A 17,449-nucleotide genomic window follows, 5' to 3' on the forward strand; every position below is an offset into this window, starting at 1 on the left:
CTTTGAAGTGCGCCATATTGATCAGCTCAGCTCCAAACATCAAAGAGCCAGCAACATTAGAGAATAATCGTGTTAGATCATGGTACCACTCTTTCAAGTGCACAATGTACGGGAGATAGAAGGTTGTTTTTTTGCCTTGCAATGTGATTACATTTCATCGTGGGAATCCCTTGAGAATCTAAAGTTATACAACGTTGTACATCGTTATACAGGTCAGCCATGGAATGTTAGCGAGGTTAACGTGTGTACATCTGGAAGGAAAGTTTAATATAAAACAAAATCTTAGCAAATGTGCACCTTATAATTCACACGTGTTCCACTTTTGAAACTAAGTATGTGATATAAAAACGGAAAAAAATATAGAACAACTAAGAACCGTGAAGAGTTTAAGATTATCATCTCTGACAACATGCGGAAATGTGAACATGTATTTTTACCCATAATTAGATGGAAATTTAGTTGGGCCTAATTAATGTCTTAGCCAAAATGATCTGCAAAGTGTCAACACTTGAGCAGTTGAATAAGAGCAGTGCCTGGACACTGTATACATGTTCTGATGTTCTAATTCTTTGAGAAGACAGTTTGATTGTTGATCTTTAAGTTTGAGTAGGGTTTCTCCCGAACCATTATCTAATGGCCGGCCAAATGGAGATCGTTTGCTCTTTTTAGGATTTAAAAACTCGGTGCAAGGTTTTTACTTCATTATTTTTGTGCATTTAATTATGGATGCCTGAATGAGGTCTGTTGGATCCAACCAAACATAATTAAACCAGACCTGAAATTGATTCTGGCCAATTGCTTGAATTAAAAAAAACATCAGAATTAAGTAACTATTGTAAAACATAAATAACAAATTGGTACCTGTATCTGTACTCAAATATTTAACGAAAAAGCTATCTAATACTGTACTATATATATACTATAGCATATGCCACAGCAGCATATTGCCACAATGAACACGTAACACATGAAGAAGGACCCTCTTGAGGAGCCTTTCAAAACCATCACTTTACCCTACATTGCGGGGATCACAAAAAATATCTCCAAAATCTTGAATGAACACAAGATCCAGGTCCGATTCAACACATTACATAAAATCCGTGATCTGGTTCTGTCTGTAAAAGATGTGATTCCGGACATACAGTACCCTGGCGTCTACAAACTAAGTTGCCTCTGTGGTAGTAGTTACATTGGAGAAACCAAACGACATGTCTCGGACCGCATTCGTGAAAACAAAGCAGACCTGAAACACGGTAGGACCAACACCTCGGCCGTGGCAGATCATTGTTATAATTCAGTAGGCTCACATGACATTGACTTTTCCAAGACAGAGGTTCTATGCAAGCCATCTGGCTACCATGAGAGATTCGTTCATGAGGCTAGCCACATATACAAACACAGACACAATTTCAACCGAGAAGATGGATTCTGGCTTAGCAATCATTGGAAGGATTTGATAAACCATTTCTGGTCTTAATTGATTGATCACGCTTAAGGTGGCTTTCAGACCGCATCCATTATTTTTCGTCTCCTCCCTCCTCTTTTCCGAACATAGATGGACTCGTCCATCTGAACAAACTGTCAAATCGCTCTCTGTGGTGCTAACGTTAAAAAAAAACGCCACTTTTTAAAAAAATTCTTGCTGTGGTTTTCACACCTGATGATGATTGCTTGTGTTGCAGTCGAAACGTCGTGAGAATTTTATTGTTTTATATTTGTATTATTTTATTGTTTCCCTTCTACGTGACTTTACCGAAAGAACCAAGAATGTAACACGTAACACAATTGGTCGTTGTTCGATTTAGCAATAAAGTCCTGTAAAATAAAAGTATATGCATAATTTATGTAAACTAAATGCAAAACAGGTTACCACATTGTGTAGTGTGTGACATTGTCTAGGTAACCGGGAAGAAGCTGAGGGGGGAGTTGAAAATGGTAAATGAAAGCTTTAGGTCCCTTGGCACTTTAAAACATGACTGTTTGTCAGATAGGTCCGGGGAGTCAGCTGTTGCCACGTCAGTTCCCAGGATGGGGCTGTCACCCTCGCTTGAGATTAAGTGATGGTATAATATCTTTCGAGACCCTGTTTGACCTTTGCTGCAGGATGTATTGGATGGGTGGGGGTTGCTCACGATATGCAGGGATAACTACAGGTAAGATTTCCCAAGATTATTCGAAACTGCTAGAAAGCGTATAAACTGAAAATCAAATACCACATTGGCAAAAATATATATATATTTCACATGCACATTGTATTGTACGTGCGAGATTCGATGAGTTAACAGCGTGGTGTGTAAACTTGATTTCAAGCTTTCGTGACTGCAGGAATCCATACTCTTTGGTTCTTTCGGTAAAGTCACGTAGGTATAAAATAAAATAAAAATAAATCACGACGTTTCGGGCGCAACACAAGCGTCCGTCATCAGGTGGGAAAGCTGATTATGGACGCTTGTGTTTCCCACCTGATGGCGGACGCTTGTGTTGCGCCCGAAACGTCGTGATTTATTTTATTTTATACCTACGTGACTTTACCGAAAGAACCAAAGAGTCTGGTGTGTAAACTGTTCCTTGTAACTGGTTCACGAATACTCTGCAGTCACCACAACGGCAAAACAATACACATCTCTTCAGGGATCAAATTGTAACTAAAATCATGACCATTGAATCGCTCCTGTTAACCCAGCAGTAAAAACTGGCTTCGGTCTCCATCGGCAAGTCACATGTTGGTGGAGTAAAGTGTGGCTCCTCTAACTTTTTCCAAGACGTCTTGCCAACGTGAAGGAGTAGGCTAAATTTACTTTCGAGAACTCCATCGAGTGGCGTTCCCTTCTGCCAGCAGTGACGAGAGCACGCAATTGCATTGCCGCACCTTATACAAGACTGCAGTGGCAAGGAATTTCGTCTGATTTGTCTCAGAAGGCGATCAGAGTTGAAGGCCATTTCATCTTGCATGAGCACCCATTGACTACGTCGATGAAACAGTGAACGGGGAATTAGCCAATAATGTTGATAATATGTCTGCTTAAATCAGAGTCCATGGTTTAATTGCCCTCTTGGCCAAGGTTTACGGCGGCATATTTTAATGACGTAAGCCACTCGGAGGACATCACTGAAGGGGCCAGAGCGATCGAGCCGAGGGAATCGGAGTGCTTACATGTATTGTAACAGCTGTCCAAGGGCACATTTGGGAACTCAAAATGCGGATCCAGTTGGTGGGAAAGGGCAAATGCACCATGGGAATGGTATTTGGGTTGAACTGCAATTTAAGGAAATGAGTTCGTATATTTCCCCTTCCTCAATCTTGCTTATATACAGCTCATTAAATGTATCAGTTTTATAATTCAAGCGTACTCCTTGTCTGCACGGCACATATTCGAACTGCATTTTTAACTGTGAGATGTTCCCACCATAGTTATTAACAGGCTCATTTGCAGGTCCCTGTCCAGCATGCTGATTACCTTCCTTGTGGTGTATGTTCCACGTGGGAAGAAATCAGTGTGTTCTGCATACATGCACACGCAAACAAAAGTATGTTGCTCAGCAATACAGATAAGTTAGCCACCTCTTTGCTGTACTGCTACAACCCAGCTTGTCCTGCACGTCTCACGATCATTGTAATCCATTCGATTGCAACTGGATTACAATGGATACGTTCATTTCCTGTCTACATTTTGTACACATTCGTCATGTAACATGATACAAATATAAAGCTGATTTTTAAAAAAATATATATTGATATGCTGATTAAAATGCATGATTTTAGATACCTGTGTTAAGGTAAGTGCTTCCAATAATAGACAAAAAAAACATTATCAATGTTTCCGTGTTGCCCCCAGTGATGTTTGTGTTTAATCTAGTATTCCTCAGGCATATTAAGATAAATTAGGAAGAATTTAGAGAAGGAATACACAGCAAATATAAAATACATTCTCATTATAGTTCGTATGTACTACATATATACAGTAGGGCGGTATTTTGTATTTGCATTTAAGTTTTGGAATTGCAGCTCAGTAATGCACATCGTTTAAAAATGTGTCACATTGGTCCCCTTTGTTGCATGAAACCTATTTTTGCTGATAAGTGCCAAAGTCTGGTTAATACATTAATTGCAGTGAGTCTGCAAGTAACTGTACATACACGGATGGTATCCGTGTTATGCGTGCAAGCTGTAGCTGTTTGTGAATCACGCAGCGAATATCTAACGACGATGGCTTTTAGTTGTGCAAACGTCCGCGGGGTTTTCTCAAAATGTGTTTGAGAAGCCGCTTGTCTGAATACATAAAGACGCATTTAAGGTATAGCGGCAGCAAAAATATATTTTTAAAAAGTAGCAATGTTCATTGCTGATGAAAGCATAACTGCTTTCAATCATTGATACATGCAAATTGTTTCAGAAATTTATAACGGGGCAGCCCTGCAATTTCTTGCTGATTCCACCGCTGGCAGACGGACTTCCACACAAGAGACCCTCAATGATATTTGGCCAACTCTTCCAAATTCTACTAAATTACTCGTCTTTAAATGGGGTTTCTGCTTAAATCATTTCGTTAAAAATTCAATTCCATTACCGTGGATTGGCAAGGTGAGGTAGGAATCGTGGAAAGATATATTCAATTGTCAAAATAAAACATCTCTGCAATATCTACTTGAGGTTTCATAGATATATATACACACAACAAAATATTACTTTTTTACGTAAGTTGTAGACGGTCTGTAGAGAAAATGTATAAATTATCATAAATTATAAAAGTTATAGTTACCCTGCTAACATGAAGACTCTAAAACTACAACAAGACACGTAAATATGTCCCAACAACGCGTACGGATTTGTGTTTGATCAGGCTGCACTCCTTTATATACTCTAAGCATCTTTTAACAGGAACCCCCAGTGGCAGCTGTCCCTGTGCAGCACACGGTGACTTAGCACCTGGCCTCCAAATAGGCATAAGTCTGCCAGTAGTGAGCATTGCTTTCTGCCATGCGTAATCCCAATGAAGTCATTTGCAGTGTAATTTTTCGAATTTGGTCAATTTCGACCTTGACGCTGGCACACAATGGCCTCGTCATTTCGAATGAAGTTACGGGATATGTATTGTCCACTCTGAAGCTGACGGTGGGTATTTTAAATGAGATTAAAAAAGAGTTCCCAAACATAGAATGCACAGGACAAAACACAAAAGTTATTTGCGATGTCATAATAAATGACAGAAGCAAAAAGGATATTGATTACTATAACTTTACAAACCGTGGCCATTAGAGTGGTCCTGGGAGAGTAAGATGGAACAAATAATGCATGGTAGAGAAGACATTGCACAATTAGCTGGGTAATTGTATGCAGATTTATACAAAACATCGTTTAACGTGGGAAAAAAATATTGTTCAGATGACAGGTTCCAGATGTCACACTTCATGAAATAACCATGCTGCATGTCTCAGCCTAAAGGTGGGGAAGCTCCTGCAGAAGATGGAATAACTGTGGCAGTTATAAAAGAAATGGAACCACCTGGAAAAACTAAAATTGCGTCGAAATTGTCTCAACGTTTACAGGCATGAAACGCATAAAGTGTGGAATGATGTAAACATTCTTCTTGAGATTAAAAGAGGGAATTATAAATTGTCCACGGAGATCATAAACAGCCATATTATGGCCAATTTATACGCCAACCAACCCTATGAGCATAATCTATAATGCGTTATACTATTTACAATAAATATACTATCAATCAGTCCGAGGAAAGACAATTTAATTTCAAGTAGCATTATGCCCGCCTTTCTAGATTGTTAAAATGCATTCACAGCATATTTTAGTTCAGAAACAATGAAATACAGGAAGTTAGCAAAGAAGGCTGCAGGTTTGGACTCAAGATTAAAGTTGTTGGGAAACCACAGAAACATACACACAGCAAAACAACAGAGACAGCCACGGTTGTTGTTTTATGTAGATCGACAAGCGAGACCAGGATGAAGTGCCTTTGGGGAACTGAATATGACCATGGGAATCTGCAAAGCAATGAGCTTAAAGAAGAAAGCTGTCAATATCAATTGGTGCACATTACATTACTTGCTATAGTGACACATGCGTCAAAAACATGGACAGTAAGAGACAGATAATGGAACACATGGATCTGGCAGAAAAAAAAACACATTTTCGTGGCATCGTATTGACTGTTGGGGAAAGTGTGCTGGGGCAGGATGATGGTAAATAGACGAGACTGGTGACAGAATGGCAGCTAAAGGATGAAACATATTGAAGAATGAGATAGTGCCATGGCAGGACTGCCTGGGATGGTGATGCTGTGGGGATGCCTTCATCCAGCAGTAGATTAAACATGGCTCTTGATTAATGTTTGCATTGCTTTCGCACAATGGTGGTCATGAAACATGGAAAAGATTAATTACATGCCTTGTTGTTTGTTTGTTTCATTTGTTCCACGCATAAGCCGTGTGCCCAGTTGTCCGGCTATTGTACACGGGACATCCGTGGTGCATGAGTACAGCAACAACGCAACAAGGGAAATGAATAAGTACAGAGACATACTTCGGTAATTATATGGTTTGAAAGTAGTGCAGTCCTCTACAAAGCAATCGCTTAAAATAATTGCCATTAGCTAAGGTGCGTGCACATACACCGCAAATGGAAATTCAGCAGCAGACCATTAATAGCAGCGGTGTGCATATATTTCCTGGCAGCTAACCAGATGCCTCTATGGCGGTGACATTAACAACACATCGCATGGTGTTGCATGTTACGCCGCGATTACACGTGCGTCAAACTTCCCCAGCAGGCCTGACATCAGCCCCCACCCAGCACTTGGCGAGACGGGGGAGGGAGAGAGCGAGGCGAGTGTTGGAGGTGAACGACGCGACTTGACAGTCGTCCGCAGTAGTGCTGTAAGGAGCGCTCACAGAAAAGTTGGCGAGCCACATTCACAGCCGTGTACCAGACTCAGTTGCGCATTGCCGTCAAAGTAAAATGCGTGGTATAAGCGCACTTTTTATTTTTTAGTCGGATCTTGATATTCCATGTTGAGCACATTGAGGAATGGTGTTTTGGCTCTTGGTATTTTTATGTTTTAATTACTGTTGAATAAATGTATGCTGCATACGTGATGCAGTTTACTTTTATTTAACAGCACACACATGTTGATGATTGTGAATGTTTTTAAATATATAGAGGGATGTAACCTACACAAGTTTTTATATGTTTCACGAGGATCATTTTATAAATACAGAATCATACGTGGGATAAAAAGCCCACGAAATATTGAAAGTGATTGATTCATGTTTTTTTGTGACTGCATATCCCTTGAAATTTCACATTTCCTCTTGTGTATTGATACATATGCTTTGTAAAATGAATGCTATATCTCAGTGTCTTCTTGTTCCGTCTAAAATATTCAGCGAGCGTTGCTTTACCCTCAGAGATGTTGACCACATTACCATTACAATTTAAAATAAGTTGTGAGAGCTCCAAAACACTTGCGAGAAATAGTTTGATCTCAAGAATAACATCAAGTGTGTTCTTTCACAGAGTCATCAAATGTCTTCAATAAGCACACGGATAACGTTTTGGAAAATATGCACTATTCGTAGAAACTTCACAAGCAGAAAACCTATTTAAAACCAGTACATTTAATAAAGGTTTGAATCTATGAAACCAACGACTTGTATTATATTGCTTGCCATGGCAAACATTCATTCTTCCTGGCCTGAGCCTCCCGAGGGCGACTCAGCCTTAAATGGGTGCCTGTTGTGGGATACACTCTCCAGTTAAGTGTTGGTGGTACATCAGCGTGATCGGGGTTGGTGTAGGTTGGTGGACGGTGGGTTGATGTCGAGGGACCAGTGGAGCTGCGCATCGGAAGAGATTGTGGAAGTGACTCCATTGAGCTTGGGTGATGGCAGAGGTGTGTTGGGGACAGAGTGGTGGTGTTCTTCACGGGTTTTATTTATCACCCAGGCCTTCAGGCCAGGAATGTCACGAAAAAAATTGCATACGAATGACACATTCACGCAAGCACCCGATGCTCCGTTTTGAAGTTTTAAAATGAAACATATTTTGAATTGTATTATGTTTTGAATTAGATAATTTAATTTCTTAATTAAAAGCTTATATAATTTTACATCTGGAATACTTACCTAATTGAAAACGACATTTCGTGTGAATTTCCTCTCGTCGTTAAGTAGATGGCCTTGCTGGGGGTTTGGTTCGATACGGAATTTAACTCGCCCCTCTACAGCCCGGCCAAGCGTTGGTTGGCTGCTTGGTCCCGGTCAAGTGATGCACTTCAACCAATCCGTGCCGTGTTAGTCACAGAATGACAGAATGACAGAATGACAGAATCACAGACCTGGGTGTTTATATATTAGGATAGGTTTCAACACCTGCTTCCAAAAATCACGTAATTTGATCTCAGAATTCACTCTATTTCATCCAAAAGTATCTGGCTTAAGAGAAAATATCTGAACAGCCTCTGTGGTACTCGTTACGCTTCACTTAATCTTCAACGCTCCATGATTCTCGTGGTCGGTGTGTCATCCCAGTGGTCGGTGTGTCATCCCACTGCTCGACACATCTGAAGCGTCTGGCACTGTGGATCGCGTTAATTCTCGCGATCCTGCAAAGCAAAAATCCATCTAGCACCTGTACATGGACCGATGTCATCGCTCCATCTCCTCGGACATCCTCTGGCTGCCACTCCGATGTTATGGTTGACCATCTCCATCGCCCCTTCTCTCCGTGACGAGTCCTGCCCAAGCTCTCTTACTTTTCCTCATACGTTGGCTGATGTCGTTAACCTGCATATTTACACTCACCCACGTGTTCCTCTTTTTGGCTCTCACAGCACCCATCTCGCCACGCTTCTTGGCACAGATTTTAATTCATGACACTGTTTCTGAACAATGTCACGTAACCATACCGGTAATAATAATAATAAAATACAACTTGTAAAACGCACACAATTTCACGGACATAAATGGCCGAAACTCTTCAGGCACGAAAAAAGAATCAGAGCGCCCGGTTGTAACAACGCGAGCATGAAACTGCGTCGATGTTTTGAAGACACTAAATAGTGACCACTCGGCCATTCCGCCACCCAAAAACCTCACCATGTGTTTTTTTGTCTGGCACAGACAGCAGTGGAATTCTCAACGCTTTGCCCACGTAGGGCATCCTTCCAGGGCGAAACAGATCAACAAGGGCAGCCCAGTCAGTCCACCTTATCTGAACTGAGCCATTGATGTTCCAAAAATATTATTTGAAAGGGTTTCGGGATAAAAATAGGGCACTTGATTATTTGGGGGTATTCCTCATGCATATGACAGAGTACAACATTCAAGGACAAATCACGAAATGTGTTCGCATACCAGATTTTTTTGTAACGATTGTTTATTAAATTAGTTATTTCAAAATATACACAACATAATTGTTTATTTCTATTCATTTTACTTTCCATTATTCTCGCACAACAATGTTGCATTATTGCATTTATTTTAATTGCATTGCATTCGCCATTAACCCACAAAGCTTCATTCATTGAAAATAAAACCTTGAGTTCACATAAAGATGCCATTATTGAAAACTTGTGATAAAAAGTTGCTCTTAAAACAATCCAGTATATAACTGCTTTGGCATTTAAGTACATTCTAATTCGAGTGCTTAGCTGTAAGAAATAAATGCATGTGTTTTCTTAACAATTCCCCTTAAACAGGAGATGGTTGCTAGACACAGGCGTTATCTGTAGATTGAATGCATTAAACATTGTCTCTGTATAACAATAATCTTTGAATGCTAGCAAAGTAAACTCCCAAGGCAAAAGAAGCACTGTACCTTGATTCTCGGTGCATACGTGTACCAATTAGGTCGCAATGTTAAACCAGGTGCATGTAATTATGCTGATGGACAAAGTAATCGTCAAGTCTTCTTGCTTTCTATTACATCAGATAGTTCATTTGTCAAGAGAAACTTCAAATTTCTGAATCTGCATTCCAGAGCTACCAACTGTAGCTGAGACCATGTCACACATCTTGTCATTAGGCTCGCAGTACAAGTTTACTTAATTAAGAAACATCTCCATAGTGATACAATTCAATGACTGAAAGCCACTTCTACAACATATATAATTATTGTGCAAAGCTAAAGTGTACTTCATTATTTTTTTGCAAAGAAATTTAATATATCTGCAGCATGAAGTGCTATTTTACAGTATGTATCATCTGTATAGCTTTATGTACAGTGTAATCACTGACTAGCTTATACCGTAATTTATTAATACACATTTGCAGTTTAAAAACACGAAACAATAAAAACAATTTTCAAAACGATCGTTGAGGTAAATACAATCCAAATTTTTTTTTTTATTACAAATAGTGTGCATAGTTCATAACTTCCTTTCGATTTTAGAAACAATATCCCAGTTGACAACATTGAAAACGTCACTGGTTTAGAAGGGGGGGGGTCTCGAAATTATGCAAAATGCAAGGAAATAATTAGGCTCTGATGCACTTGGTTAGAACAACAACAACAACGCTAAAACCCGTCAAACTCAGCCGTGATTTGGCCCGGGCGTGGGACAGCTGTGGCGTGTGCGTGGTAGCGGTACGGCGAGGCTTCCTAAACGGTCGGCACAGGCGGACGAGCGTCTGCGTTGCTGGATTCCTCTTCCATATCAATCTGCTGCCGGGCAAAGTTGATGAACACCTGCCACGTGCCACAGAGAGAGAGAGAGCCAGCATTAGCACTCGGCGAAGGGTAACAGCAGGTGGCAGATTAAGTACCTAAGAAGCCCTGTGCTGGCCAATGATTGTAGAGAACGGGGCAAAGCCAGATTGACAAATGCAGTAAATTGTGAGCACGAAATGCAGGAAATGCGAACCCCATGCATAATTCATAATGCCCCATAACATATGTGCATGTTTTTATGAACAGCCTTTAGCAGACCGCATACCGATAGAGCTAAAATGATGGCCATTATTTGTTTGTCACAAAGACATTTAAGCCTTTGTGTCACAGTTAAATGCCTCATTAAGGGTTTTCATTAGAACAAAACTGCTCCATTGTTGGTACATCTGTTTGCAACCTGCTACGCTGCGGCTATACGATGTTGTTGTCCTGGCCTTTCTCATTCATTTTGAGTCAATGGGTTCAATCTTGTTAGGCGTGGGTATTTACGTAGCAGCCTCGAGGCTGTGTGTGTCTCTCCCATTCATTCTATGGGTGAAAGAGTAAAAGGCTATTTTCTATACTTGGGCCCTCAGGCACAATGCAGCAGCAGCAGCAGTAAAGAATTGTCTACGCTCTACTGATGAACGCTAATGAGGTAGAGACCATTAAAGATCCGTACGTGATTTGATTTGAGAAGCGCAAGCTGGCGGGAGTACAGGCGATGTGCAAAATTGTGTACACTTTCTGCAGGGTAAGAAAATGCTCCGTAGATGTCACGGACTGCACACGTTTTGTGTGGCTTAAGGCCAGTTGCATTAATCATGTTCTTAACATTGTCTGGCAAGGTTCAACATTTATACAGGCAATGCTTTGCAAGCAAATAAGCGACTTTCAATGAGTAACTGTTTAAAGAGAAAGTCATCAATATCAGATTTTATGACAAAGGCAGATTGAGACACGGCTTATAATTCCAGCGATGCTGCCGTGGTGCTACGGTCCGCTGGTCCCGGTTCAGAGGTCGCCGTTTCGGTTTGATCTCTTAGCGCCGCAGTTTCTCACACAATGGGGAGAGTTTCTTAAACTCTCGCCCGCCTCTGTTCACCCAGCACTAAAAGTGGGTTCACTGCAGCGAGTCGATCAGCAGGAGTGTGTGGTGGGGTAAAGTGTGGGTAAAGTCACGGAGGTAAAATAAAATAAATGAAAATAACTCAATTAAATAAAGACGTTTCGGAGGCAACACAAGCTTCCACCTGAAGACGGAAGCTTGTGTTGCCTCCGAAACGTCGTGATTTTATTTTAGTTGTTTTCATTTATTTTGTTTTACCTACGTGACCTTACCGAAAAAAACAAAGAGTATGAATCCTTGCAGTCACGAAAGCTTCAAATCTAGAAAGTGTGGGTACTCCCACCTCTTCCAAGACGTCTGGTCATTGTGAAAGAGTAGGCCATAAAAACTGCTTTTTGTGTTTATTTTGCTGTACTTCTCCTGCACCTTTGATTACCACAGTTGGCTACGTACGGTGCAAAATAACTTCAACATACGTACATACAAATACCCTCTAGAGGAGCTCTCTAGAACTCCCTTCAGAGATGACCACACGCAGTGGCATGAGCAAGTGATTTCAAAAGTGCACCTTAACCTCTGAATCTGTTGCATCATATTACCTGGTCCAGTGTTGTCTGGCTGATGGAGTAATGCTGGATACTCAGAGATTCCTTCTCTTTCTCCAAGGCAATGAATATTTCAGAGAGTTTTCCTGCATTGCTAGGAACTTGGAACTCCAGTTGGCTTATGTGCTGTTCCTAAAAAGTCAAATGTCACAATGCACAGTGATAAACCACATACCAGCTTAAAATAACATAGCATAATCTGCCAGATAGCACTACAAAACAGCAACTTTACAGCTTAGCTTGTGTTGCTGCTGTATGAAATCAGAAGTGACATTTTACGTGTGATAATGGTTCATCTGTGGACCTTTAGAATTCACACATTCGCTGAGCATGATTACATTCTGTTCAAGTTTTCTACTCAAGTATTCTATTCCTGCCGCTTTAAGCGAGTATGCATTTTTTTTTTTACAAAATTAATGCGGTCAAATATGATGTGATCTTGTCGATTATCTGTGTACACTACATCCCACTTTTTGCACACTAACTATGAAAGTGGTGTGAACATTTGCAATTTGGATGCATAAACCCACACTGCTGTGTGTGTACATATAGGAGTGAAGCAGTAGGGATTATTCACTTAATACTGTCATTGCATTGCACCCGTGAGAAATGATAGAAACACACCACTTAAAATCACACTCAATCAACAGCAAATATATCGATTTGTAAATGTGATTTTGAGGTTGTAAATAACCTTACAAGTAACTGGAAAAAATATATATATACAATTATTAAAATTGTATTTAATTATAAGGCTGGAAGTTCAAATTCGGGTTGGGCATCGAATGTGGCCCAGCTATGTAGATGGAATGAAGACCACTTATCGACAAGTTGCTTTTGGACCAGGATATACATTTAGCAATTTTAACCATCGTGTCCACCTGGCCTGTCAGTGCCTGAAGGCACACTCTAGAATGGTAGATATCCACATCATGGTGATATTGCTTTGATGGTTTCATAAACTTAAGCTTCCTTCGCTACAAAGCAGCTTAAACTAGATCAGGGGTCACCAAACTTTTTTCACAGTGGGCCGGATAACTGAAAGAATGATGAGCGCGGGCCGCATAATAAATAAATAAATATTCTGGAGCGTCGGACCTGTGTTGACAGCTGGAAAATCTGGGGGCGGGAAAGATGCGTGTTTGTGTGTGTTGCCATGGAAACCATGGTAACGTGTTGCCATGACGTTGCCATGGAAACCATGGTAACGTCAGAGCGTAGGCGGAGCTACCACGAGCCGGGGAAGGACTTGGGATGGCGCGAAATAAGCAAACATTACAATAAACAAGAAAATCTAGATACGATAATTTAACATTTAAAATAGCACATTTAAGGACACATAGCAGTCAGGAGGTCTCCGCACGCGTGAAGATCTCCTAGTATTCTAAACATAATATTTACATTTAAATTGTATCACAACGTCTCGTGTTCCATACGTTTTATCAACCACATTCAAGTACCGTCGGCGGGCCTGATGGACTGACGTCGCGGGCCGAATTCGGCCCGCGGGCCGTAGTTTGGTGACCCCTGAACTAGATCATTACCAAATGTATTTATTAATGGCAGAATTTTTCATTGATGCCGGTTTATGTGTATTACACAATTTAGATTTAATAAGTTGGTAATACATTATTCAAGGACCACCTCCAAAATGTCGTCCTATAACCTTGACAAGTGTAATATACAATACGGTGATTATTATTATCACACATTGTGCCCAATCACATGAAACCAGTGTTTGAGATTCATGTATATCACCAGAATGTATGTGTATTTTTATACAGTTTAGTTCTGGAGATAAACCATATCAGCAGCTTTCACCTGCCGAAGTATCCGAACAATATTTGTACTCGTATCTCGTGCATCAATGTAAGGGATGTTGCCGTGATGATTAGTACACTGGCTACTAAATCGGTCTCCCGACACTGCAGTTGAAAGAATGGTAAAGTTTTTGTTGTTATGAACGTATTTAGATTACTTTCAGGAGGTTTCTTAAATATACCCAGCTCTTGTCCATGGCAACAGTATAAATGGGTAACACCACAGTTAGTAGACCATCAGGTAGCGTGTCATGGGCTAAAGTGTGGGTACTCCCACCTTTTTCAAGACGTCTTGGCCAGTGTGGATGAAAAGGCTAAAATTACTCTCGATAAGGGGCTCTCCAGAACTTCCTATAGTAAAGGCCTTTTGCCAACAGTAATATGGGAAGGTTAGTCCATGGCCGCATCTTTATTTATTTTTATGAAGGTAGAATTATTCTTAAATCTTCTCTATAGTAAATAGATTCCCTTTAAGCATATTGAACTATGAGAATAGGTTTTCCCCTTTAATCTGGCAACAAAACAGCTGCGTTAAGATGTTAAAACACCAAACTGAAATCTTTTACAAGGAATCATGTCTGCATTAACCACAATGCTTGTGGTCAGAATGCAAAAAAAAACATACTCTGATAACATATGCATTGTCTTTGAAACTGATTGGTCCACACCAAAGACAGCTCTCTTTTAAGCCTCATCTCAAAACGGTGTTAGACCAGAGGACGCCAAAAGGCATATTGAACTAGTTTTGTATATACACATTTTTAATCCAACTTGTGTTGTAACACTCGGCATCATTCTGGCTATATCCAGCCCTCTGCTTGATTTAATGGCTGGAGGTTTTTGCAAAGCTGGTAATGGCTTGGTGCAATGCCTCATACCTTTAAGTAGGCGCCTGGGAAGTGAGATGTGATGAACTCTGTAACTTCTGTGACTTTGGAATTACCGCTGCTCAACCGCAGCTTGATCATATGCCCATTGCCAAACCTGTTGCAGGTAAACAGACAAAAACAGATGATGCAGGTCACTGTGCCAGATATGTGTGTACACCATGGGGAGTGGTAGCCAGGTGGTAGGCACACTCGGAGCAGTCGGAACACAGTCACCTGGGTTCAGTTTCCAGACATGGATGGATAGTGTCACTGGAAATTAGTACATCGTGCGGTGCGTGTAACACTTTGCATTAGCAAAGCACCTCTTTGTGTGCCACTGTGTTGCATTATTTCTCACCATTCATATTTCATAATTTCTTCGTAATCCTATCCTGATAGCGATTGCAGTGTAATTTCATGAGATTAAGACTCAATTTAGATCTCTCACAGAGCAGACATTTCAGAACTACTTATGAGATCCCTTACAGCGAGAGATCTCTGAAACACATTCCCGCCCACCCTGCCAGAGATTAATGCAGCCATGCTGTTCCTAATAAGGAGCTCACTAACAGCACTTGCTACGCTACACAGTAGAGACAAAGGATATTGGCATATTGGTTAGTTTTGTAGTCACAGTGTGAGGTTTCATGCGTATGAGCACATGAGGGTTACAACTAGATAGCAAGAAGATGGCCACATAAATAACAACCAAAGCTAATTCACCAATTGACATCACAATTATTCACATTATGTTAGATGTTCGTGCTGATTTATAAACGTTTATTTTGGGAAGCTGTGACAGTTTGCTGCGAAAGTGTATAGTGACATCCCTCAATAGTAATGTATTAATGCCACATGTTTCAATTGACACACGCGACAATGCTACATTAGAGGAATTGAATATCTGAACAATCATTCATAGTCAGTTCATGTCAGGGAAGGCCCGTTGAGTCAATAAGCTATTTTTCAATGGTGAGAACTTATGATTTACTACAATTGTTCTCATTATTATTTCAACATCTACATATTTTGCCTTTATTTGTTGTTTCCGCGCTCATGCACCATGGATCTCCCGTGCAAAAAATCCCGCAAACTGGCTACACGGGATGACCCGTGTAACAAATCAAATAAACGTAAACTCGCGTATTAATATTTGTATTCCATGAAGCAGTGGTTTCATGTGGGGGACTGTACCTGTTCTTGAGATGCTGCAAAGTACCCAAGCACTTGAACTGTCCGTTCACCATGATGGCCAGCTTGTCACAAAGGGCCTCACATTCTTCCATGCTGCGTACACAAACACACGCCGCACACACACAAGAGGAGTGTCACACGGCCAGCCCATGGGCTTTTCGGTCCCGGAGGGAGCCACTTATTGGACCCCCAAGGAATACCTTAAAACATTATTATTATAGTATGGCCCAAAGCATTATTCTAGAGCTCTGCCATGGCTGGCCATGGTGTTCTGTAGTGGCAGATTGTCTTAGAAGAAATGAGCACCACTTGTGCTATAAGGGTAGCCAATGCCTAACATGCTCTTTTTCTCAATCACCAGCATCAATGTATACACTCACTCCTGGTCTCCGTTGGTTTAATTCGGATCAAATACACTTTAGGTGTATAATTTGAAGTATTAGCCAACCATTTGTGTACCCGTTTGACCGTGATTAATTATTGCCATTGTTTCATTGAGGTGGTTGTAGTATGGTGGTTAGCAGACCGTGCTATGAACCGGCCAACCAAAGTTTAATTCCTGGCCAGGGCTAACACGAGCGGTGTGTGATATTTTAATTAGGGCCCTTCAACAACCTGCGCTGACCATTGTGGTGAAGTGTGGTCAATCAGCCTCCATGATTGACATGTTATGTGGAAACCTTAATTCAACATTGGATTCAAGAATCTGCCACATATGAAAGAATACGTCTCCATCCATCACACTATATCAGGTTGGATCGTCATATTACGAATCTGGATTTGCACCAGTGAACAATGACCTGAAACACAAACCACTGATCATTAGCATGCATCGCTGCCCATACGAATATTAATGTTCATGGGGAAAATGAAAAGTGTTTATTTGCCAAAATGAGCTTTGGGCAATACGTTCCTCTCTATACAGGTTTAAACCAGCGGTGGATATTTTACATTCCTATGGTCAGTGCCACTGTCTCAATGGACAAGCACTGTTGAAGTGGTATATATTTTGTTATTCCTGGATTGTTAGTTGGCTCAATTGACAACAAATCACGATTTGATCTCATAACTACCCTATTCTGACTCAAATGTCAGGCCGAAGCACCACCTCAGTGATACGCTGTTGATAATAACAATGTAATGTGCTCATGGTAATGAGAATATTACACGTTCAACACGATCAACACCATTCCCTTTGATGGTACAGTCAAGGAATATTATCAAATCAG

The 17,449-nt window shown here is 40.7% G+C and overlaps 1 protein-coding gene across 2 annotated transcripts in view; it reads right to left on the bottom strand.

The window, feature by feature from the left end:
• Positions 1–9,302: 9,302 nt before the first annotated feature.
• The window catches only part of LOC116941141 (uncharacterized), a 134,934-nt gene continuing 126,787 nt past the window's right edge, over positions 9,303–17,449 (bottom strand). For both annotated transcript variants that reach the window (XM_076066205.1, XM_076066206.1), the window contains exons 62-65: positions 16,221–16,313; positions 15,036–15,141; positions 12,332–12,469; positions 9,303–10,702 (exon numbers count right to left, since the gene is read on the bottom strand). In XM_076066205.1, coding sequence (XP_075922320.1) covers positions 10,616–10,702; positions 12,332–12,469; positions 15,036–15,141; positions 16,221–16,313 — 424 coding nt within the window. In that variant the 3' untranslated portion in view covers positions 9,303–10,615. The remainder of the gene's footprint in view (positions 10,703–12,331; positions 12,470–15,035; positions 15,142–16,220; positions 16,314–17,449) is intronic.

Source organism: Petromyzon marinus, chromosome 10, assembly GCF_048934315.1.
Source record: "Petromyzon marinus isolate PM22_M1 ecotype Great Lakes invasive population chromosome 10, UKy_Petmar_22M1.pri1.0, whole genome shotgun sequence".
In the NCBI taxonomy this organism is placed as follows: Eukaryota; Metazoa; Chordata; class Hyperoartia; order Petromyzontiformes; family Petromyzontidae; genus Petromyzon; species Petromyzon marinus.